Below are 27,246 nucleotides of genomic sequence, written 5' to 3' on the forward strand. Positions count from 1 at the left end.
GGTATAGGTATAGGTATAGGTATAGGTATAGGTATATGTATAGGTATATGTATAGGTATAGGTATATGTATAGGTATAGGTATAAATATAGGTATATGTATAGGTATAGGTATAAGTATAAATATAGTGCAGGTGCAAGTACAGGTATCTAGATATAGATATAGATATAGATATAGATATAGATATAGATATAGATATAGATATAGATATAGATATAGATATAGATATAGATATAGATATAGATATAGATATAGATATAGATATAGATATAGATATAGATATAGATATAGATATAGATATAGATATAGATATAGATATAGATATAGATATAGATATAGATATAGATATAGATATAGATATAGATATAGATATAGATATAGATATAGATATAGATATAGATATAGATATAGATATAGATATAGATATAGATATAGATATAGATATAGATATAGATATAGATATAGATATAGATATAGATATAGATATAGATATAGATATAGATATAGATATAGATATAGATATAGATATAGATATAGATATAGATATAGATATAGATATAGATGTAGATGTAGATATAGATATAGATATAGATATAGATATAGATATAGATATAGATATAGATATAGATATAGATATAGATATAGATATAGATATAGATAGATATAGATATAGATATAGATATAGATATAGATATAGATATAGATATAGATATAGATATAGATATAGATATAGATATAGATATAGATATAGATATAGATATAGATATAGATATAGATATAGATATAGATATAGATATAGATATAGATATAGATATAGATATAGATATAGATATAGATATAGATATAGATATAGATATAGATATAGATATAGATATAGATATAGATAGGGGTGAACAAACGGGTAAACTCAACCCGTATTATCCAACCCATATTCAACCCAAATTAAATTTACCCAACCCATAATTCAACCCATATTATTTACTAATATGGGTTGGGTATGGGTTGATTTGAGTATGGGTTGGGTAACCCAAATTATTTTATTTTTATTTTTTTATTTAACATGTATTTGACCCATTTAACATATTTTTATTCGTTTAACACGTTTTTCACGTTTTTGATACTTTTACTTCGTTTTTCACACGTTTAACACGTTTAACACGTTTTTGGCACGTTTAACACGTTTGCAATATGTTTAACATGTTTTCACACGTTTTTCACATTTTGGCACGTTTAACACATTTTGACACATATTCCACGTTTTTGGCACGTTTAACACGTTTTTGGCACGTTTTCCACGTTTTTGGCATATATTGATATGTTTTTGACACGTTTAACATGTTTTTCACATTTTTGACACGTTTAATACGTTTTCACACGTTTGATGTCAAACGTGTGAAAAACATATTAAACGTGTCAAAAATGTCAAAAACGTGTTAAACGTGACAATAATGTGTTAAAACTTATCAAAACGTGTTAACGTGCAAAATAATATGTTAAACATGTCAAAAATATGTTAAATAGGTAAAACATGTTAAAATGTCAAAAACGTGTTCAACGTGCAAAAAACGTGAAAAACGTGTTAAACATGTTACAAACGTATTAAACGTGTTAAGAATGTGAAAAACGTGAAAAACATGTTAAACATGTCAAAAGCGTATTAAACGTACCAAAATGTGAAAAACATGTTAAAATGTTAAAAACGTGCCAAAAACATGAAAACCGTGTTAGACTTATCAAAAACGTGTTAACGTGTTAGTTATGTTAAAAACGTGCCAAAAACGTAAAAAAAAACATGTTATATTTGTCAAAAACGCGTTAAACGTATTAAACATGTCAAAAACGTGTTAAACGTGACAAAAACGTGTTATTAGTATGAAAACGTGTTAAACATGTCAAAAATTTGTTAAACGTGCCAAAAACGTAAAAACGTGTTAAACATGTGAAAAACATGTTTTAAGTGTGAAAACGTGTTTAAAATATTAAAAACGTGTTAAACTTGTGAAAAACGTGTTAAATATATCAAAAATGTGTTAAAATGTCAAAAATGTGCTAAAAAATGTGAAAATCGTGTTAAACTTATCAAAAACGTGTTAAATATGTTTAAAACATGTTAAACGTGCTAAAAACGTGAAAATTGTGTTAAACTTATCAAAAACGTGTTAACGTGTTAAATATGTTAAAAACATGTTAAGTATGTTAAAAACGTGTTAAATATGCCAAAAACGTAAAAAAACGTGTTGAACTTGTCAAAAACGCGTTAAACGTATTAATCATGTCAAAAACGTGTTCAACGTGACAAAAACGTGAAAAACGTGTTAAACATGTCAAAAACGTGTTAAACGTGTCTAAAACGTGAACGTGTCAAAAATGTGAAAACGTGTTAAACGTATGAAAAACGTGTTAGATGTGTGGAAAACGTGTTAAACGTATAAAAAATATGTTAAACATGTCAAAAACGTGTTCGACTTAAAGTTGGAAGATGATTAGTTTATATTGGATTAATAATAGAGAATTAAAATAAATTTATATAATTTGGGTAACCCTAACCCAACCCAAATTAAACTCAACCCATACTCAACCCAAGACATAGACATAGACATAGACATAGACATAGACATAGACATAGACATAGACATAGACATAGACATAGACATAGACATAGACATAGACATAGACATAGACATAGACATAGACATAGACATAGACATAGACATAGACATAGACATAGACATAGACATAGACATAGACATAGACATAGACATAGACATAGACATAGACATAGACAAAGACATAGACATAGACATAGACATAGACATAGACATAGACATAGACATAGACATAGACATAGACATAGACATAGACATAGACATAGACATAGACATAGACATAGACATAGACATAGACATAGACATAGACATAGACATAGACATAGACATAGACATAGACATAGACATAGACATAGACATAGACATAGACATAGACATAGACATAGACATAGACATAGACATAGACATAGACATAGACATAGACATAGACATAGACATAGACATAGACATAGACATAGACATAGACATAGACATAGACATAGACATAGACATAGACATAGACATAGACATAGACATAGACATAGACATAGACATAGACATAGACATAGACATAGACATAGACATAGACATAGACATAGACATAGACATAGACATAGACATAGACATAGACATAGACATAGACATAGACATAGACATAGACATAGACATAGACATAGACATAGACATAGACATAGACATAGACATAGACATAGACATAGACATAGACATAGACATAGACATAGACATAGACATAGACATAGACATAGACATAGACATAGACATAGACATAGACATAGACATAGACATAGACATAGACATAGACATAGACATAGACATAGACATAGACATAGACATAGACATAGACATAGACATAGACATAGACATAGACATAGACATAGACATAGACATAGACATAGACATAGACATAGACATAGACATAGACATAGACATAGACATAGACATAGACATAGACATAGACATAGACATAGACATAGACATAGACATAGACATAGACATAGACATAGACATAGACATAGACATAGACATAGACATAGACATAGACATAGACATAGACATAGACATAGACATAGACATAGACATAGACATAGACATAGACATAGACATAGACATAGACATAGACATAGACATAGACATAGACATAGACATAGACATAGACATAGACATAGACATAGACATAGACATAGACATAGACATAGACATAGACATAGACATAGACATAGACATAGACATAGACATAGACATAGACATAGACATAGACATAGACATAGACATAGACATAGACATAGACATAGACATAGACATAGACATAGACATAGACATAGACATAGACATAGACATAGACATAGACATAGACATAGACATAGACATAGACATAGACATAGACATAGACATAGACATAGACATAGACATAGACATAGACATAGACATAGACATAGACATAGACATAGACATAGACATAGACATAGACATAGACATAGACATAGACATAGACATAGACATAGACATAGACATAGACATAGACATAGACATAGACATAGACATAGACATAGACATAGACATAGACATAGACATAGACATAGACATAGACATAGACATAGACATAGACATAGACATAGACATAGACATAGACATAGACATAGACATAGACATAGACATAGACATAGACATAGACATAGACATAGACATAGACATAGACATAGACATAGACATAGACATAGACATAGACATAGACATAGACATAGACATAGACATAGACATAGACATAGACATAGACATAGACATAGACATAGACATAGACATAGACATAGACATAGACATAGACATAGACATAGATATAGATATAGACATAGATATAGACATAGACATAGATATAGACATAGATATAGACATAGATATAAATATAGATATAGATATAGACATAGATATAGATATAGATATAGACATAAATATAGATATATATATATATAGATATAAATATAAATATAATTTTTTTTTAATAACTATATAAAATTTTCATACTCATACCAAATAAATATAATAAAAATAATTATATCTTTTATCATAATATTAAGTTAGTGTATAAATTAAAATTTTGTACTTGTTATATTTTTAAATTATATCACTCATTATTTTTTTTTAGAAAACGATAGTGTCATTTAATTAAAAAGACAAAAAAGGGGAAAAAACCTAAATGAGTTAATGAATTAGAGCAAAACAAATATTTATTCTATTTTTAAAAAATTTGGAATAACAAACCAAATGAATAAACACAAATAAAACATTCAAACAAATGAATTACAACTTTTCAAACAAACAATAATAAGTTTATAATCTCGCCTTTAAGTTGTTAGATTGAGTGATTTCATATAATCAATAACCCAATTTTTTTATCTTATCCTTCATTTTTAAATAAAATATTTACATAATCTTTATGAATATGAACATACCTTTTTAAATTCAGTTTTTATCGGATAAAACTTGAGATTTATTTATTTTTATTTCTTTAAAAAAATATTAACAACTCCAATTTTTACTTTTATCTTAATTCTTTTTCAAAAGAGATCATAGACATCCCAAACTTGTGAACAAGTTTTTTTCCTTTCATTAGTAAGTTAGAAATGGCTTGCAAATAATTTTATCTGACTCTCAAATGTTTAGCCATCTCAATCTTCAATCTTTTGGTCCATTCTCAAGAAAGGATTGGACTTGAATTAGAGTTAGACTTTGAAGTATTAAAGAAAAAGCTCACTTTTGCATACTTATAGTCGGTCTTAGTTTTTGAGTAAGACCAAGTATACACAACAGTTAAAGGTTTATTGTAGAACTCAAAATCAGAAAATTAAAAAATTTACATCACTACTAAAGTTTGATTTTAAGTTACTATATGTATTAAACTAATTATTTACTTTTGTTAAAAATAATTTAAATTTATTATATTATTTAATAAAACACAAAATATAGTTACTAAACTACGAAATATATGAATATTTATTAATTTGCATAAGACTATCTCTAACATAAACGAATAATGGATTTTGCCTGTTTTTTTTTCCTCCAACCGCTTCTAAGAAAAACAAACAAAAATGAGTTTCTGTCATCCTCTCCTTCAGCCAAACCCACATTATATATATATATATTTATATATTTAATAACTTTCAATTTCTTTATAAATAAATTAATCTTTCAACTTCTATTTTTATTTTAAAAGATTAAATTATTTTTAAAATATATAATTAAATCATTAAATTTATTCTACTTGAAATTTAATCTAATTTATTTTATATTTCATAATTTATTTTATATTTTTAACTTATATTTTATAATAAAGAAACTTAGGCTCAAACACTAAAATTAGGAGTGAGTCGGTACAGTATATCTTAATATTTTATCCATATTTTATACCTTATCGAAAAGTTCGGTATGCAAAAAATACATACGTTTACCTTACCTTGATTTTGGTATACCTTGATTTTGATATATCTTAATTTCGATATACAAAAAATTCATATCTTTACCTTACCTTGATTTCGTTATACCTTAATTTTGGTACGGTATCAGTATTATACATTTGATACCTAAAAAACATATTAACTTACAAAAAATCAATCTCATCGGTAAGGTAGAGATTGCATATATTGAATAATATTTCAGTATAATTATATTTTGATATTATTCAAAAAATTATATTTCTATAATTAAATTAATATCAAATATATTTAATTATTTTCATATAAGTATTATATATATATATATATTTTAATTTATAAATACTATTTCGGTATATCTCGATATACCAAAATTTTAAAAATCTCATACCTTTACCTTACCAATAATTTCGGTATCGGTATCATACCTTACATTTTTTTTGGTATACCTTAAAAATCGATATTTTATATATATTGCGGTACGGTATTTTCTATATACCTTTAATATCGGTAATTTTTCTCACCCCTAATTAAAACGCATGAACTTAGGCTCTAAATCACCCGTGGACTAACCTTTAGGTTTTTTTACCAATATTTGTGTTACTCAAGTCAACATTCTCATTTTCGCTTCATCTACCAATGTTTGCGCCCACATATAATAATTACTTTTAAAGGGATCCAAACTCTGATTTTAAGTATGAAATGTTAACATTTTAACCGCTAGACAACTTATGATTGTTAAAATAATTTTATAATTTTATGTATGTATATATATTTTGTAAGTTACATTATGAATAAATATATATTATATAAAATTTTTATACTCATACTAAATAAATATAATAAAAATAATTATATCTCTTATCATAATATTAAGTTAATGTATAAATTAAAATTTTGTACTTGTTATATTTCTAAATTATATCACTCATTATTTTTATTTTGAGAAAACGATAGTGTCATTTCATTAGAAAGACCAAAAAAGGGGAAAAAACCTACATGAGTTCATGAATTAGAGCAAAACAAATATTTACTCTATTTTTAAAAAAAAACTGGAATAACAATCCAAATGAATAAACACAAATAAAACATTCAAACAAATGAATTACAACTTTTCAAACAAACAATAATAAGTTTATAGTCTCGCCTTGAAGTTGTTAGATTGAGTGACTTCATCATAATCAATAACCCAATTTCGACATAAACACCAATTTTGCTCACTTTTGGGAATTCGCCTACAAATACGAACAAAGGAATTGCAATCAAATTTAATGCTCTTCCAAACTTCATCAACACCCTCGTGAAGATTCTTGAGTTTTTTTCCATCCAAACATGATAAACTATAGAAGAAAAATAATATTTAAACATATTTGAATGAAATAGATTACCTTTAGCTTTCAAAATGGGCACCTCCTTGATAACAATCCAATCCGAGTGGAAGAAAGCTAACTCCATAGCTTTTATAAACTGCATCCATAACTCGAATGTAAACGGAAAACCACCAAATAAATGATCCATCGTCTCTTCATTGCCATCACAAAGTAGGCATTTAGAGTCCAAAATATCCATTAAATGCTTGAGACGACCCCTAGTTGAAAGTCTCTACCTAAATAACAACCACAACATGAATTGTTGCCTTAGAATAATTTTGGAGGACCATACAACATGAGACCAACCCACATCGTTCACTCCCAAGCTAGGTTAGAATTGAGCTTTCTATCTCTTTCCACCTTCCAAACCCGTGAGTAGATAATGTCATTAAAGTTTATAATTTGTATGAAGTTGAGAATCCTTACACCTTCCAGAATACGCCTCAGAAGTGCATTCCATTCTCCATCCCGAATGTCACGAACTGAGGAATTAAGACAGTCCCTTCGTATACGCGCCCCACCAAATTCTACCTTAAGAACGATACAAATATTTTCAAACCATGGGTCATGCCAAAACAAGGTTCTCGTCCATTCCCTAATCCGATATCGAACAAAGGTATAACGCTCTCCTTAAACTTGAGAATCTTCTTAAGAGACCATGATATTTCCAGTTTAATCTTGGAAGTCTAAACACTCACATCATTCTTCATAAACCTTGAGTGTACCCACCTTAACCACAATGAATCATGTTTCTTTTCTAATGCCAAAAGATGCCTTAATGTGAGAGACTTATTCCATTCGATGCAATTTTTCAATCCGATTCCACCTCCTCTTTCGGGTTACACACATCAACCCACTTCACTTTTTTCCCACCTTGTCCTTGATTCCCCCAAATAAATTTTTTCATAAGACAATCAAGATCCTTCATAACCTTCTTCAGGAGAATGATTTGCTGTCTCTAATATCCAATGATTCTCATTATAACCTTCATAACAAGCTCGATTCGACCCGCATATGATAATTATTTTTTTGTCCAACCATTCATCGTGTTCTTCACTTTCTCAATAAGCGACCTACAATGTGAAATATCTAGATGCTTAGCCAATGTAATAAACCAGTAAAGTGCCCTCTTGAGTCCCCATAATGTTAAATATACTCGCTTTTGTTTCCTCCTTCACATTATCGTAGAAAGCCAAACTTTTTCCTTCATTAATCCAAATTTATAAGACTAGAGAAAATTGTTAATGATTCCTCAATAGTGTTAATAGAGTTCACATTCGTGTGTGCCATAAAGAAAAGATCGCCCGCAAAGTAAATATGTGTGATATCTTCCTCCCTACATTGTGGATGGTGGAAAGATCATAACATTTTTAAAATGCTCTCAAAGATCCTCATGATGAGAACAAAAAGGTAAGGAGAGAGATGATCTCCTTGTCTTACCCCATTTTCTCCTTTGTAAGCACTCAAAAAATCATGAATAATAGTCTGTTTAATTGAGTCAAAGGCTTTCTAAATATCAACTTTAAAGGCCACCTGAGGAGAGATGAATTTCTTACCGTAGCTCTTTAAAAACCCCTATATAAGAAGGATATTATGCGATATATTTCTACCCGATATAAAAGCAGATTGACCTAAACTAACTAGATTAGGCATGACTATTTTAATTCGTTTAGAAATAATTTTTGAAATGATTTTGTAAATCACGTTACAACACGAAATAGGTCTAAAATCACGAATTTCCTTGGGTACAAAGCACTTCAGGATTAGATTGAGAAGCGTAACATTCCATTGATTAAGCATCCTCCTATTCTGAAAAAACTCGATAACACCTTCGCTAACCTCATGCCCGGTCACACCCCAATTTTCCTTGAAAAACCTTACATTGAACCCATCAGTACCCGAACTCTTGTCCCCACTCATATCGAAGAACACCTGCTTAATTTCCTCCATGGTAACTTTCTTAGTTAAAATCTGATGAAGAAGATGAATATGACTTGTGACTTCCCTTTTAGTTCCAATGAGATATCTATAGAACTAAATAGCCTCCTCATGCACTAGTTGTTGCCCTTGAACAATCACCCCACTTGTCTTGATTCTATGAACATGATTTCTCAAGTTCCTTGCAGAACACTTCAAAAATGAGTTATTGTTGTCTTCGAAAGATAACCAATTTTGTCTCGACTTCTGTTTTGCATAACTCTCCTCATTAGAACTAATAGCACACAATATAGTCATCGCCTATTTTCCTCTTGAAACAGTCTTTGTGAAACTTCATCACTGAGTATCCTTTTCTGTAAGTCCTCAAAAATCATTTTGGACTCAGAAACTCTAGTCTAGAATCTAAATATTGCTAAACTTTCTATTATCAAAACTCTGAAGTCGACTTTTAAGCGTTTTCAATTTCTAATAGACTTGAAACATTCTTGATCCACGAACTAGTTTAGACCACACCTCCTTCAGAATAACCTTGAATTCATCACTTACTATTTAGGAATTGAAGAACTTAAACGAACTCTTAATTCTCTCCTCCTTATCTCAATACAGCATGATAGAGCAATGATAAGAGATACCATGATTAAGAACATTAATTCGTCTTTTAGGAAACCTTAACACACAATTCTCGTTTATTAACCTATATTATCGTTTCCACGCATAGATGACCAAGTAAATACATTGCCTGAATTGGTTGGTTCAATACATCCAATGTTTTTGATACAATCATTAAATTCAATCATAGCTTGTACACCATTAGCCTCCCGACTTCTTTCATAACCAAATCTGACAACATTGATGTCACCTAATATGGCCCATGAGTAAGAATCATCAATCCAACAACTTAGATCCCTCCACAGCTGCTTTCTAATACTTTTAGAGTTGCTGTCATAAACTGTTGTCACACGAATATTAACCAATGTAACCTTACATGTAACATCCATCATAATGATCTGTTATCTTGAAAACAACCTTTTGATATCCACCAAAACCGTATTCCAGTCAACCTAAATTCTTCCGGTGTTTGTATTTGAATTATGAATGAGATCCCAATTTTCATAAAAAAATAGAGCAATCTAATCCTATCCACGTTTCTCAATTTGACATTTGTTTAAGAATTCCAACAATCATGATATTATGTTTTTGTATAATCTCCTTGACCTCCTTGCATTTTAGAGGATTATTGAGACCTATTAGGTTCCATGTTTTTAATAATCATGAATGTAAATAGGAATTAGGCTCTTTTTTTCTTTCTTTTTTCTTTGCACTTGCTGATTTATGAATAGCAAACCATTTGCCTATTAACAACATGCTTGGATCCTTTCATTCTAAGTGCTGGAGATTGATGTTTTTCGTTTGAAATAGTATGTTTTACGGGATAGTAATTCCCTCTTCTAGCCTAGCGGCAAAAAGAGGTGGATACCAACCCTAAATTCTTGGGTTCGAGCCCGTCAGGCGGCAAGTTCTGCGCCTGGTTAAATGATTAAGTGTGTTTGCGGGCTACATACTTAATCCGTTTCCCATTTTTATCCCCTCTTCTAGCCTAGCGGCAAAAAGAGGTGGATACCAACCTTAAGTTCCTGGGTTCGAGCCCGTCGGGCGGCAAGTTCTGCGCCTAATATATATATATATATAATACTTTATATTTATGTTAATTTATTAATAAAAATAAACAAATAATTTATTTAAATATTAATTAATTATCATTTTAAAATTTGTTATATTCATTTAAATTTATTTGTTTCGTTTTCAACTATTTTTTTTTATATTATTATTATTATTTTATTTTATTTTAATTTAATCTTATATTAAAAAATATAAAATATTATTAGTTTTTCATTAGATACTTATCCTTTTAAAATTTATTATATTAATTTTAATATTTTTCTTTTAATGATTAAAATTACACATTTAAAAATACTTAATATATTTTTTTAATTATTATTAAATAATATGTCTAAAAGTTACTGTAATTAATATTTTATTTGACAAAAAATAATTAATATTATTTCTACTTAAAATTTATATATACAAAATAATTATTAAAAATTTAATTTAGATTATGGGAATATATATATATATGATTTACTAAATCTATGTGAGTATTTTATTCTCATATTATATTTTGAATATTTCAACCAATAGTTAATGCACTTAATATAATTTATAATTATATTATTACTTTATTTTCTTATAAAATTATAATGTAAAATACTGATTAAAAATATATGAAAGTTATTGATTTAAACAGTTGTTATTGACTTTTTATATTAATTTTATTTTAAATAGTTATAGTTTATGAGTAAAATTATATGATTTTTTTTTATAATGAATAACACAATTATTAAAAATTACTTTAATAATTTTTTTTTGATTCAAACACATTCATAAAAAGAAAGAACCCTTACATTTTGGTATCTTATGCAATTCTTTTTTATTAACCACATTGGTAAGATAATAATTTTTTACTCTAATATTTATTTTTATAATTATGTAAATAATTCATAAACTTTTAGTAGAAGATCATTTATTTATTATTACATAATAATATTTATATTTAATTAATAATTTTAAATTAAATTATATTTTTCAGTAGGTTATATATATATATATTTATATAAAAGTTCTTATAATTAAATTATTATATCAAGTGACATGATAATTTAAGTTATTCAAATAATAATTTTGATTTAAATATTTTAGAATTCATTTAGATATTTTTGTTATTATGAGAAGTTACATTCTTAATAATTATTTATAATAATTGCATTAGGGTTTTTATAATTATTTTAAATAAAATAAGTTTTGGAAAAAATTAATATATATAAAAGTATTCTTTTTCTATTTATTTATTATAATGTTAATGATTAAAGAAATACATTAAATTATATGAATGGTTTTTAATTAGTTTTTATTAAATTTATTAGTAATTTTTTTTATATAATTTTTTTTATTTAAAAAGAACTTTTTATAAATTATTTAAATGTTATTATATTTATATATTTTAATATATATATATATATATATATATATATATATATTTAAAATTAATTTAAATTAATAAATAAAATTTAAAATTATATAATTTTATACAATATATTTTAAATTATATATTTTTAAATTTTCAAAAATACATATATAAATATATATGTAATTTTTTGTACATAATATATTATTTAATTAAAATGTGTGATATTTATTATATAGAAAGATTTATTTTTTAAGATATTGAATTTTTTTAAGAAGGTTTAGAAAAACTATTATTGTTGAATTCAATTGTTATTATATTGTTACATTGATATTTTATTTTATCAAATTAATCAAAAAAATTTAAATAGTCATGAATATTTTTAAAAAAATGTCTTTAATTTTGATGAATTTTTAATTGAAAAAGGAAATACCAAAAAAACAAAACATTCATTTTCTCCTTGTGATTATATCAACAATATTCCTAAATACAAAGAATAAACTATCAAACTCCTTCTGTGCTCAAACTTTTGAAAATCTTCTTCTATTTCCAAGATTTCGTCTTGCGCAGCATCCAACAAAGTAGATAAGCAACTGTTAATAACACGATTAGATAAGAGATTAATATTTATTAATTCTTTCTTCAAATAGAAAGAAATTATTATTATTATAGTTCTATAAATTTACCAAGATAACAAATAGGCCAACGTTAAATATCGCCACAACTGTCCATTCCATTTTCATGTATTCAGCAACTCCCGCCCTGAAAACATTCAAAAAAAATCTTTCAATTGGTTTGAAGATCCATTCACATCATTACTAAATAAAAAAGATCGAAAATTCTCATAATATTTACTTGCAGGAATCACAGTTGTAGCACTTAATTGCCTTTGCATTTTTGTAAACTTTGCAATCTTTATTTGAACTAATCGGATGAAAACTCAAGTCATAGTACGACGAATTAACAGCAGGAAAACCACACCTACAAAAACATCGCAGAATATCAAACAATACCCCAAATATAAAAAAAATATACAAACAAGCAAACAAAAAGAACCAAAAAGAACCTACTCGGATGGAGGTCTGCAACAACCACCTTCAATAGGTGTAAGTTTTGCTTCCTTATATTGTTTAAGATTCTGCAAATCGAATCAAAATATCAGATAATTTTGCGTAACATATATACTAAGAACTATAGATTATTAACCTTATATTTCCGAGACAAGCTTATACAATCAGCAGATTTCACAAGACAACTCCTCAATTCTTCCCATTTGTGTGTATTATTCAGCTGCAAGAGACAGAAGATTAAGATTTCTTCAATCTACTGTCTACACAATTAACATTGACAATAATTATTACCTGTTTTAGAAACCATGGACTGTAATCTTGAAGATGATACTCTTTATATCTAACAAATTGAAGAACACATACATAATTACATATATATAAGAATCAGGCCAATTCCAAAACTCATTCCCAAATCCGAAATATTTACCTCAAGTCAGTTGTTCTATGACCCGATCCATTGTTTGTTACTATGAACCTGATGCAGCGTGCGTGGCTAGGATGAATCTTTATCAAGATTCGTTGATTCTTACGAATACCGAAAGTCGATAGATATTGAGGAAACCTCGTTTTCTGATTAATAATCTTCTTCTCCCTTACAATGGAATACCTTCAGGGTATTTATAGGACTTACACGTATTAAATTAGGAATTACGTCTAATTACAATTTAATTACACTAATTTAGGATATTCCTTCCATAACAAGAATATCCCTACCTAATTTAGAATATCCCTTGTAATCTCTTCCTTAATTAGAATATATATTATAATCCTTTCCTTGATTAGAATATATCTTCCAATCCCTTCCTTAATTAGATTATCTTCCAATCTCTTCGACTCGCACCGCATCATTCCCCCCAGGGTAGAAAAGATTCGTCCTCGAATCTGGAACCGCATCATCCTCATCAGAAGAAGACTCACCCACAAAAGGAACAAGATGCTTCACATTGAACACATCAGAGGTACGCACATGGCTGGGAAGGCGTAAACGATAAGCATTGGGGTTGATCTTCTCCACAATCTCAACAGGACCAATCTTCTTAGCAGCAAGCTTGCTATATTCATGAGCTGGAAAACGATCCTTAGTCAGAATAGCCCACACAAAGTCACCAACTTCAAAATCAACAGCACGCCTTCTCGAATCAGCCTTCTCCTTGTACTTGGCAGTAGCAGCAACCAAGCGGTCATGAGTGGTCTGATGAACCTGAGCCAACTGACCAACAAAATCCGCAGCAGTGGAATGAGGACGCACCTTGCTGGGCAGCGCTAACAAATCAAGAGGAGCACGCGGAGACAGCCCGTAAATCACATGGAAAGGACTGAAACCAGTGGAGCGATTAACAGCATGATTGTGAGCAAACTTCCCAATGAAAGGGCGAAGAGCCTGGTTCATCATACGCATAAAGGTGCTAGGAGCATTCGACAGACCACACGGCATAACCAGCCACTCATATAAGCCCTCACGAGTCTTAAAGGCAGTCTTCCACTCATCACCCATGCGAATACGAATCTGATGGTATCCACTCTTGAGATCCAGTTTGCTAAACACAGAAGCACCACCCAACTGATCCAACAAGTCATCCAACCGGGGAATAGGAAACCGATAACGCACTGTAATCTTGTTGATAGCACGACTATCAATGCACATACGCCAAGACCCATCCTTTTTTGGGGAAAGAAGGGCCGGGACAGCACAGGGACTAAGGCTCTCTCGAATGTGTCCCTTAGCCAGCAAGTCCTCCACCTGTCTACGCAACTCTTCATGTTCTTTGGGACTCATGCGGTAATGAGGACGGTTGGGTAGGGCAGCACCTGGAACCAAGTCAATGTGATGCTGGATATCACGCAAAGGAGGCAAGGCACAAGGCAGATTCTCAGGAAAAACATCTGCAAACTCCTGTAACAGCGGCTGCACTGGAATAGGCACCTTAGAACTAGCACCACAGGTAATCAGCGAACAAAATAGAGCAAACACCATGCCCGATTCGACCATGGCGGTCTGAAAAGGACCCCGAGACAACAAGGTGGTAGGGGGGGGACGCATGATGAGTGGGGGCAGCACCCTTCTTGGGCTGATTTGGCATCAACACAATTTTGGTACCATGAAATAAGAACGTGTAGGTATTAGCACGCCCATCATGTATAACGGAATGATCAAACTGCCAAGGGCGACCAAGTAAAAGGTGACAAGCATCCATAGGAACCACATCACAATATACAGCATCACGATAATGGGAACCAATGGAAAAATTAACAAGTACGCGCTTGGAAACTGTAACATCCGTACCTTGACTCAGCCAGGACAGGCGATAAGGCTTGGGGTGAGGTTCAGTGGACAGACCCAGCTTCGAAACTGCAACCTCAGAAATCACATTCTCACAACTCCCAGCATCAATGATGAAGGTGCAAACTTTGCCACCGATGGTACAAGTGGAATGGAACAGATTATTGCGTAACCACTCGTTGTCAGGAGCACGAGGGGTTAAACATGATCGACGAATCACCAAAAGGGGGCCAACATCACCAGAAACATACTCCTCCGCTGCCTCATCATCATAAACATCATACACTGGGGCTGAATCTGAAGGAAGAGCAGAGTCAGGATCATCCACCTCAGTAAAAAGACCACGATTGGTGGACTTTGGGTTGCGACACTCTGCTTGGCGATGGCCAACTTCACCACAATCGAAACAACGCAAGCCACCGGGACGTCCCTGTGGGGGGGCTGTAGTGCCGCGAGGGGGGGCTGGGGTGGGATGGGCCGACTGGGAAGAAGAACCAATGCCACTAGTGGGGACAACCTGTTTTCCAAAGCTACCCGAACCGCGCCTAGCTAGCTGTTTCTCAGCCTGTGAAGCACGCTGATGTGCCTCAGAAACAGTCAAGGGATCAAACATATTCAAAATATCCTGCAACTGGAGGCGAAGGCCACCAATATAGCGAGAAACCAACTGGAGAGGGGACTCAGACAGGTCAACACGAGCCACAAAGGTGTAAAACTCAGTGGAATAGTCATCCACGGAACGAGAACCCTGACGAAGATTCTGGAACCGCTGGTACAGGTTACGTTCGTAATTATATGGTAGAAACGCAGCCCTAATATGCTTCCTGAATTTGTCCCAATTCGTGAGCTTTGCCTTACCATGACGAACACGTGTCTGTTTCAACTGCTGCCACCATGCTTGTGCACGACCATGTAAGCGGATCGTAACAAGGGGTACACGACGATCTGCAGGAACTTCCTTGAAATCCAGAATCTCTTCAACCTGAGAAAGCCAATCAATAAACTCTTCCGGTGATAGACTACCATCGAACTTAGGGATGTCCACCCTGAAAGCCTGCTCCCAGCGATGATTGGGGCGTTCAGGGGATCGATTCCGAAGACCACCGAAGGGGTTTTCATCTGTCATCGTAACATCATCTTCAGGGTGGTGCATGTGCATAGATGCATCCATCCGCTGCGTCAACCATTCAACCTGCCGCTTCAAATCGTCGTTATCACGGCGAAACTCAGCGTTTTCACGTCGCAACTCAGCAAGGTCACCATCATCAGCACCAGGGGTAGGGTTGCGCGGCTGTCTTCGGGGCGGCATACCTCAGGGTCGACTGGAATCTGATACCAACTGATGCAGCGTGCGTGGCTAGGATGAATCTTTATCAAGATTCGTTGATTCTTACGAATACCGAAAGTCGATAGATATTGAGGAAACCTCGTTTTCTGATTAATAATCTTCTTCTCCCTTACAATGGAATACCTTCAGGGTATTTATAGGACTTACACGTATTAAATTAGGAATTACGTCTAATTACAATTTAATTACACTAATTTAGGATATTCCTTCCATAACAAGAATATCCCTACCTAATTTAGAATATCCCTTGTAATCTCTTCCTTAATTAGAATATATATTATAATCCTTTCCTTGATTAGAATATATCTTCCAATCCCTTCCTTAATTAGATTATCTTCCAATCTCTTCGACTCGCACCGCATCAGAACCTATAACAAGTAACAACAACAACATATAAACAAATTGTTTACCTTTGACTTTGATTAAGGAAAGTGAAAAAAACAGATGAGAAATGCTTACGCTAAAACTGTGAACATTAAGATAACCAGCAAGATACAGCATAGCAAGATCAAATACTGGAAAACCCACAAGCTAAGGCAACAACAAACATTAATAGAAAAAAAAGATGATTGATTGAAGCAATTCAATTGGAAAAAAGGAAGAAAAAGGATACAATCCATAGCAAGATAGAGTTGTTCTTCAATGCACCCAAGAACCCAGTAATGGACCTGATTTATACAATATATAAAGAACAAATTAAAGCCAATTTGTATGATTATTGAGATTTCAAAATGGGAATTACTTACACAAGAAATATAATTGCAGCCAGACAAAGAACAGGAATTGTTAATGATTTATGACAACCATCGTGATGTTTGCTCATCCACACTCCAAAAATCACAACAGCCACAGCTAAAAGCTACTTCAATTGAAACAAAGGGTAAAAGTAATCACTTCATTTTAGGGTTATTCATTCATTCAGTAGTTAATCCTAGTAGAGATTTCTAGTAATTAAGTAGGAAGCAAATGGAATCAGGAGGAAAAGGAAGAAGGGTAATGAATGAATGGTTTTGATTACTTACCATTGTCAAGAAATTGATCCATCTGGTTAAAAATGTGCTTGCACCTGAACTCATCCTTTAAATGTTTCCTCTTCTTTGTCCTAGGAAACTGCGGGTGGGTTGTAAGAAAGAGAGGAATATTAAGATTATTTGAAAAAGGAATGTATGGGGAAGAAAGATGAAGAAGCTCCGACCTGTATATTTTGTTTTAGTGGGAGCAGGGAAGAAGAAGAAGGAGAGATTCTTCTTTTAAGTGTAATAATACCGTTTTATCCACTTTATCCAGAAATATTCAATAAAGTAAGAGCTTGTTTAAATAATTGTTTAATTATTTAAAATAAAAGGTTCATTGTTTTAGATTTTGAGGAGCGTGTTTAAAAAGAGAAATTTGAGGAAATGGCCCTTAAAAAGGCTTTAATTGCGGTACGAGAGGAGTGAAGCGCATTATTTTTAATGCGGTGACATTTTTATTTATTTATATATTTTTATTTTTTATAAAAATTCCAGTTGTTTTACGTGATATAATTTTTTGTTTTTTTATTTTTCAAAAAAATTTAATTTGCGTAATGCAATTTTTTATTTTTTTATTTTTTTAAAAAATTAATTATGAATTTTTTTTAAGAAAATGCTCCAGTTAAGTCACGCAACCCCAGTTGTGTCACGTCACGCAATTGCAAAACAAAAAAAAAAAAATTCATCTCGCGATTCCGGTTGCGTCACGCAACCTCTGACATGGGCAAAATCATCCAAAAACAGTAAAATGGGTCACCAACGATTTTTTTTAAGCGCTGCACTTTCCGCATTTAAGGCATTTTTTAGGGCCATTTCCTCACATTTCCCTTTTGTTTTCTTTTCTATTTATGTAAAAATGTAGTTTTAATCCAAACTTATGACTGAAATTTTATATATAATTTTGTAGATATTATTACAAACAATATATATAATTTTGGATATAAATTTTGAAGGAAACATGTGGAATTTTTGTAGTTGTCTAATATGTATATTATTATGATTATTTTGAGAAATTGATAATTAATTTGTCAGTTTCAAAAGATGTCCTAAATAATTTGTTAGACAATATATTTGTGTTTTTATTATTATTTTTAAGTTTTGTCATTTTCATTGTTAATATTGTCTTGTATACCTTTTTTTTTTTTTATCATTTTTGTATTATACATGAATTAATATATAAAAGGAATATTATTTTGAATTATTCACACCACAATTGCCAAACAAACAAGAACAAGAGTCAAAGAGCACACTACTCAAAGTTTCTTTGAGTCAAATTACTTTTTAATATTTTAAAGTAATAAAAACAATATAATATATAACATATATCTTACAAATGTATGCTTTCTTTACTAGACAATTAAAAATTGATCCCAATTCACAAGAGTTTATAATTTTTTTTTTTTTTAAAGAGAAGACACTTTTTTTATAAAATTTTTGGCTTCAAGAATATCACATATTAAGTTATTGAAGTTTGAAATTACTCATAATATAAAATTTCGGCTGCTCCCTTTCAACTCCACCGAAATTTATAATAGTTCTGGAATTCTATATACATAGATATTTTTCAATAAAAAAATAGTTCTGGAACACGCAACTCATTATCTCCTCCTTCAATTTTTCGAAATCCCGAAAAGAAAAATGAAACAATTTAGGTAATCATTATCGTAATTACAATAACCCAAAAGAGATAGAACAAACCATCGGTTTCTAAGACAAATCAATTTGTTATTTTTAATTAGTCAATATTAACTCCCAATTTTATAATATAATAAAAAATAAAAATATATTTTTAATAATAGATATTAAACTTATGCATACAATCAAAATAAAAAAGACTTATTTTAATTGTAGAAAATAAAATATCTTCCATTTAATCATTTTTTTATCAAGATTCAGTCACAATATTATAATATAATTTTATATATTGACCCAACTCTTTTAAGTTAGATGTAATGTTTTATTTTAATTGATTTAAATAAAATTAATAAGACAATTCATACAATAAACAAAGATATTTACTTCATTAAATTATAAATATATTGTTCAGTTAAAAATAAGTTTAGGGAAAAATAACAACATATATTGTCAAACTTTACAAGAACATATATTTCCAGATCTTGTCTACAAGATTTAAGCAGACAAAACAAAACTTAATAGGATTATGTCAATGGTTGAGGTTTATTAACTAGAAACAATTTATAATATATATAAAAAAAAGGAAAACTTACCTCACTACTTGTCCGCATAATTTTGAAATGTTGAAGGAGACTGTATGCTGAAACCATATTTCAATAGAAACTTGTTTATTCAAAATTTTGAATAATCGGAAATTACAGTAGAAGTATAAGAATAGATCGAAAACTTTTAAAAGATATTTTCATTCTAACCAAAACTTAAACCTCTTCCGATACCAAATTTTAAGTTTTTGGGATGACATAAAATGAGTGTCAAATGTGTATAAACACAATTTCAATAAAAAATTATAAAGGAAACTCAAACAATTCCATTGAAAAATAATAGTGAAGATAACAAAGTGTTTTGATAAATATAATTTAAATGCACAAGATATAATTTGTTTTTATCGAAAGTATGATCACAAATTTGTGTCAATTAATATTGATTGTATTCTAATAAATAAATAAAATAACATTATTTTTGTTGAAAGAAATTCTAGTGATTGATAAGCCCATAATTAATTCTTTCAATCTACGTTCCACATTCTTTATTTTATTTTAAAACGCTGTAATAATAGTTTAATGACATAACATAATCTTAACAAAGAAGATACCCATTCTAAGTTAGAAACAATTTAATATTAGCAAACATTTGATGAACATAAACAATAAACAAATTGTAAAATTGAATAACTAGTTATAATTAAAAAATATACATTCTTTAAACTACTCAAAGTAATTTCAAAATTTTCAATATACTTCTCAAATCTTTTTTTATTTCAATATTAATATAGTTTAATAAAGACTACAAATATAAGTGACATAACAAACATTTATAATAAAAAAATATATGGTAATAAAAAAAATGTTCATACTATTTAAAACTAAGTTCTTTAATGAGATGAAGAACGTGGCTCGAGACTTACCAATTGTTTTTGCAGGCGACATTAACGAAGTGAGATTTCCATCTGAAAGAAAATGGGTCAATAGGAATAGTAGCCTAATGCGCGAGTTCTCAAAGACAATTGAAGAATTTGAACTTATCAATTTGCCTTTGGAAGGTGGCATTGACGGGAATGAGAAGATTTATAAACTCTCCGCTGAAGAGGTTAGTTCTCGGATTCACATTGTTAGTAAATTATTGGATATGTGTAAGGATGAAGAAATAGGGCACAACAACAAAGTAGAGCTACATGGTTAAGAGTCGGAGATAGAAACACCAAGTGTTCCTTGGGATCTCTAACGCGCAATCAAGAAATAATGTGATAAATTCTATCTCGATCGAGAGGGAAGTTTAAGATAGTGAACCTGAAATCTCTATGAGTATTGTCAAATTCTATAAGAGTTTGTTTAAGGATTCATTTAAGGCCAGGCCTAAATTGAATGGTATAATTTGTTATTCAATTAGTAAAACGCAAAAAGATATGTTGGAGGATCGTTTTACGTTGAAGGAGGTTGAGGAGGTCATTAAAAGGTGTGAAAATGATAAAGCGCCAGGATGCAATGAGTTACTTTTGCTTTTTTTAAGAAGGCCTGACCTTTACTTAGAACTGAAATTATGGAAGCAATTGATCATTTTTATCGATTTTTATCATTTGATAAAAGTTGAAACTTTATTTTGATATGTCTCATTCGTAAAGCTCCAGGAACTATTGATGTAAAGAATTTTAGGCCTATCAGTCTCGTTTTATCATTTTATAAGATTGTCGTAAAATATTTGGCTAACATGTTGTAGAGAGTGTTAAAGACAATTATATCTAGTAATCAGATGGCGTTCATCAAATGTCGTTAATTCTATGATGTTGTACTAATATTCAATGAGTATATTGACTTAGTAAATTCAAGAGGTGAAAAATGTGTTTTTGTCAAGTTAGATCGAAAAAGCTTATGATGGTGTTAATTGGGAGTTTTTATTTGATGTAATGAACAAAATGAGAATGAGTGCGAAATCGATTGGTTGAATTAGATTTTGCCTCTCGACGGGTAAGTTTTCTATCATTGTTAATGGAAGTTCTCAAGGATTTTTGAGAGCCTAGAGGGATCAGAAAGGGTGACCCACTCTTTTCTTTTTTGTTCGTCATTGTTATGAAAACTCTCTAAAAAATAATGACTTTCGTAGAAAACTCGGGACTCATCCGTAGAGTGATTTGTGGGTCAAGAAGATATCAGTTTGTCATATCACATTTGTTTTTGGCGGATGACACGCTCTGAATGGTTCATGCTACTTATAAGAACTTTAAACACCTTCGAGATATTTTATTGTTATTCAGTGCATATTCCGGTCTTTGAGTTAATCTTAATAAATCAGACATCTTTTTTCAAATTTTGTTTCAAATAGAAAAAGAATAAGGTTGACAAATGTGTTGGGGTTCAGAATTTGTGATCTTCCGTCAACATGTCTTTGTATGCCATTATGTGCTAAATTGTGATCCAAGATCTCTTAGGATTTGAATATCACTAAAATGAATGTAAATTGTCTAAATGGAAAAGTTAAATAATCTCAGAATGGGGTCAACTAATCCTCATTAAGAGTGTGTTGTCAACTATGCTCACATATATGATGTCGTTATTCATTCTCCCCAAAAGTGTGGCGGTGAAAATGGAAAAAATAATGTGTAAATTTTTATAGGGGTCTTCTAACTCATCGTTTTGTCATCTAGTTGTTGGGATAAGGTTAAATGTTTTAAAAATAAGGAGGTATAGATATTCGAGATCTTATTTCTTTTAATAAATATCTTCTATCAAAATGGTGTATTAAGTTTGCAATGGAGTCGAATAGTTTTTAAATATCGATAATTAGATTTAAGTATGATAATGATTGGTCTGGTTGTTCACCAAAATGTCTAATTATTCAGCAGGATGTAACATTTAGAGGGGAATTTATCCAATGTGAAAAAGTTTTCGTGAGCAGTCTAAATTCATTGTGAAGGATGATTATTCGATTAGATTTTGGAACAATATTTACGAGCTCGATAACTTTTAAGTATTTTTTTTGTTATTTCTATATAATGTTTTGTCATTATGTTTAAACGATTTTGTTTTTATTTTTAATATATATATATGGACCTTTTTAATATATAATCTTACTATTAAATTATAAAATAAATATATCAATTTTATACTATTTCTATGGAATTCAACTACTAAAAATCATAAAAAAAAAAATTATAATAGACATTATTACAAATAATATATATAATTTTGGATAATGATTTGGAGGAAAAAAAGTGGATTTTTTTAGTTATCTGATATGTATATATATTATTATAAATTTTTTTTTTTTTTTAGATTGAAGAATTATTTGTGAATTTCATATACATGGATAATTTGTTAGAGAAAATATTTGTGTTATTATAATTATTTTTATATTTTATCGTTTTCTTAATGTCAAGCTTGTTTTAATTATTATTATTTATGAATAATAAATATTAAAATAAGATATAACATTAATATCACAAATCTAAAAATAATAATTAGAAAACTCTAAATTCTCAATAGAGTAAAAATAAATAAAATTAAAATGAGATAAATAAATAAATAAATAAAATGATCTTGTAACACATATATTTTCAAGAGTTTAGATTTTTTTTTTTTAAAAGAAAACACTTTTTATATTAAATTTTTTTGCTTTAAGAATATCACTTATTTAGTTATTAAAGTTTGAAACTACTAATAATATAAAATTTATAAGTTTCATTTTCAATTAAAATAAAAAATTAAATGAAGCATCACAATAAAAATTAGTAAAAATATTTTAATTTTATATATATATGTCTGATCATGAATTATATCAATAACTTTAATTTTTTTTAAATATAATTATTTTGAACTTTTTACTTTTTAAATAAAATATTTACACAATCTTTGTAAATATTATCATACCTTATTACATTTAGTTCCTCTTTATTATTCTCTTATAAGTATAAGAGATCTACTTACTTATCTTTTCGTTTTAAATTAATTAATTTCAATTCTTTATTTTTTTATTAATTATTGTTTGAAAGAGATCATAGCCAAAATTTTAAAATTATCCCAAACTTGTGAATATTTTATTGTTTTAATTTTTCAATCTTAAGCTAGAAATGACTCACAAATAATTTGATCTGAGCCCAAATAGGTGTGGCCCAAATGTTGGGTCCATCTACATCATCTTTCTTTTGGGTCCATTTTATACGTCACATTTAAGTGAAAGTCTTGAATATTAGTTATATTTTATTATTATTATATATATATATATATAATTAATTATTTTGAATCCGACTAATTTTAAAAAATATATATATATTTAAATTTAAAATATTAATAAATAAATAACATTATAAAACAAATTATATTTACAAAATTAATTATATTAATTAACTAATTTAAATAAATAATATAAAAAATAATTTATAAATATAAATGTATTTTTTAATGTAAAATAATATAAACTAATAAAATCAAAATTATTTAAAAACTATAGGAAATTTAAATTTTAAAAAAATTATATATTTAATTAAGATTTTAACTTTATTTTGTTACTTCTATCCATCATGTGCACTTTTACAATTTTGATAAAAAAAAATAAAGAATTTTATAAAAATCAAAATATTTGCTAAAAAATGGTTTCTTTAATTTGAGTCTTTCTTCTATCATCTCATTTTTATTTAGTTTTCAGTTTTGTATGAACTTAAAAAACTTAGACTTTTTCATTACATACTTTTTTATTATTTGTCTTCTTGGATTAACTTTAGACAATACATAGTACAAAGTTGATAATTGGTCTAAATAAATACTTATAAATTTAATTTAGATATCTAATAACAATTCAAATCATAAAAAAACTCAATAAACACCATTCAACTTTTTTTTTTTATTTCATTAAGATTTACAATTACATTCATCAATCATACACACACAGAATAACGAAAACCAGCTTTTTGGGCAGCTGTTGAGAATGGGGTTGATCTCATCTTATCATCTCCACTCTGTCTTGCAAAAGCTGCAATCTTTTGAGCTGTGGCTTCAGGATCCGACCCAGCTCGAATGGCATTCACAGCAACAGCAACAGAGGTTATCTCATTGCTGTACAAGTTATCAAACACCTGATGAAAATTCAAAATTATAGTTATTAACCCATTAGCATCTCATTCAATTTCTTGAACCAAAATCAAAGTAATTACAAAAACCCAAAACAGAGAAGAAGAGAGAACTAACCCAAAAGATCACAGGTAGGAAGATCATGTTTAGCAGGTATGGTTGGATCGACTTCTCCTGTTTGGAGGATAAAATCATTAAGCTTGGCGGATTTATCAAACAAACCCTTAGTTCTATATACTCCATCATAATCATAAACTTCATTAGGAATCTTGTCATGAATTCCATGGCAACTGATTCATTGAAATTTTTGATAGAATGAAAACTATAGAACATGGAAAGGTGACCCGCCGCCAAGGGAGAAAAATTATAATTACAGAACATGGGTGTCTCTCGTTTTATACATGAATAATTAGGGCAACAAAAGTACCAAAGTTTTCATTGGGCCTGTCTTTTGGGCTTATTAGGGCAACGTCACTGTCGGGCAGCATCACTGTCCTAATTTTATCACAACTAAAATTTTATTATTATTTTTAAATGTTATTTATATTATATAAAAATGAATTATTATTAATTTGTAAATCTTTATATAAATTAATAATAATTAACTGTTTATTAAAAAAAATTAATATTGAATTATCTTGTGATGTGACCCGTAAATTTTATTAATTATTTTTTACAAATTAATTAAATTTAATTAAAAATCAATTAATTAAATAATTAATTATATAAACATAACCATGCATGTTATTAAACGAGTATTTCAAACACTTTTATCATGTATATAATATAGATATATAATTCTAAATTAAAAATAATGATAATAAGGAATCAAATTTAACCAACAATTTAGATAAATTTTAAACTACAGTTTTTTTAAAACAGATAAATAAATAAAAAAATTATATTAAAAAATATTTATATTTTAACTTAAAATTTTATATTAAAAAAATAATTTATAATTAATATAAAATATTTAATTTTTATTCATATATAAAATCTTATTATTAAATTATAAAAAGGAAAAGGTGGGCACTTCTATGTCGATGCCCAACTCTAATTATATTATTTAATTATACTATTTTTTCTATTATTTTTAATAACATTATAATAACATTAAATAAATATATATTCTAAAATTTTATTATAATATAAGAATATTAATTATATATTTAATTATAAAAATATTTTAATATATTTTAAATTATAAAAATATTTTATATTTTATTATAATATAGAAATATTAGTTATATATTCTTAAATTTATCCTTGTAATATTTTTAATATTATAATATATTTTAAATTATAAAAATATTTTATATTTTAATTTATTTAATATTAGTTATATATATATTTAATTAATAAATATATATTTTAAATAAATTAATATATTTTTCTATTAATTATATTAACACGTTTTAAGAAAGGTTTAAATTCTCAAATTTCCCAATAATATAGAAATATTAGTTATAATATTATAAATTAGTTATTTTTTTAAGATAGTATAAATAAAATTCACATTTAAATTATTTACATAAGAGGGCGGTCGGAAACATTGGAGTGTTTTGCCAAATTACAACATGTGTCCGCTTTCTGCTGAGGTGGAATATTAATTTGAAAAAATAAGTGGGCAGAAGTCCGCTTTTGCTGAGGTGGAATATTGATTTGAAAAAATAAGTGGGCAGACTACTGATGCTCTAATAGAGAGGGAATGACGTGGTATAAGCTGAAAAAATCAAATAATTTTTCTCTCTTCTCTCTTTCTTTCCACTTTTCCATATTTCAACCATGAGGTGATGCCAAGTCATTCACTCTTTCATATTCCTTCAAATTCCCTCTCTCTCTATCACTCCTAATAAATATTTTTTAAATTTTCGAGAATTAATTTATCAATTTTCAAGATATCTTAAGTAATTTCTTAGAC

The 27,246-nt window shown here is 28.9% G+C and overlaps 2 protein-coding genes across 2 annotated transcripts; both read right to left on the bottom strand.

Moving 5' to 3' along the window:
- Positions 1-12,751: 12,751 nt before the first annotated feature.
- On the bottom strand, positions 12,752-18,266 carry LOC124942705 (tetraspanin-10-like). The gene is made up of 11 exons (XM_047483252.1): positions 18,082-18,266; positions 17,806-17,918; positions 17,673-17,727; positions 17,519-17,574; positions 13,858-13,905; positions 13,722-13,770; positions 13,567-13,650; positions 13,431-13,498; positions 13,216-13,341; positions 13,047-13,122; positions 12,752-12,953 (listed from the first exon to the last, which is right to left on the bottom strand). The coding sequence occupies exons 1-11, from the start codon at positions 18,133-18,135 to the stop codon at positions 12,882-12,884; spliced, it is 801 nt and encodes a 266-aa protein (XP_047339208.1). The 5' UTR covers positions 18,136-18,266; the 3' UTR covers positions 12,752-12,881.
- A 6,809-nt stretch (positions 18,267-25,075) lies between these two features.
- LOC124943998 lies at positions 25,076-25,684 on the bottom strand. The gene is made up of 2 exons (XM_047484456.1): positions 25,443-25,684; positions 25,076-25,330 (listed from the first exon to the last, which is right to left on the bottom strand). The coding sequence occupies exons 1-2, from the start codon at positions 25,656-25,658 to the stop codon at positions 25,133-25,135; spliced, it is 414 nt and encodes a 137-aa protein (XP_047340412.1). The 5' UTR covers positions 25,659-25,684; the 3' UTR covers positions 25,076-25,132.
- Positions 25,685-27,246: the final 1,562 nt, after the last annotated feature.

The sequence above is a fragment of the Impatiens glandulifera genome, chromosome 6, assembly GCF_907164915.1.
Source record: "Impatiens glandulifera chromosome 6, dImpGla2.1, whole genome shotgun sequence".
Classification (NCBI taxonomy): Eukaryota; Viridiplantae; Streptophyta; class Magnoliopsida; order Ericales; family Balsaminaceae; genus Impatiens; species Impatiens glandulifera.

Coding starts and splice junctions, on each gene's coding strand:
- LOC124942705 (XM_047483252.1), bottom strand. CDS start 18,135: ATGAGTTCAGGTGCAAGCACATTTTTAACCAGATGGATCAATTTCTTG. Junction 17,575..17,672: donor ACTCTATCTTGCTATGGATT/GTATCCTTTTTC, acceptor TGGGTTTTCCAG/TATTTGATCTTGCTATGCTG. Junction 13,771..13,857: donor CATAGAACAACTGACTTGAG/GTAAATATTTCG, acceptor TCAATTTGTTAG/ATATAAAGAGTATCATCTTC.
- LOC124943998 (XM_047484456.1), bottom strand. CDS start 25,658: ATGTTCTATAGTTTTCATTCTATCAAAAATTTCAATGAATCAGTTGCC. Junction 25,331..25,442: donor TCCTACCTGTGATCTTTTGG/GTTAGTTCTCTC, acceptor AATTTTCATCAG/GTGTTTGATAACTTGTACAG.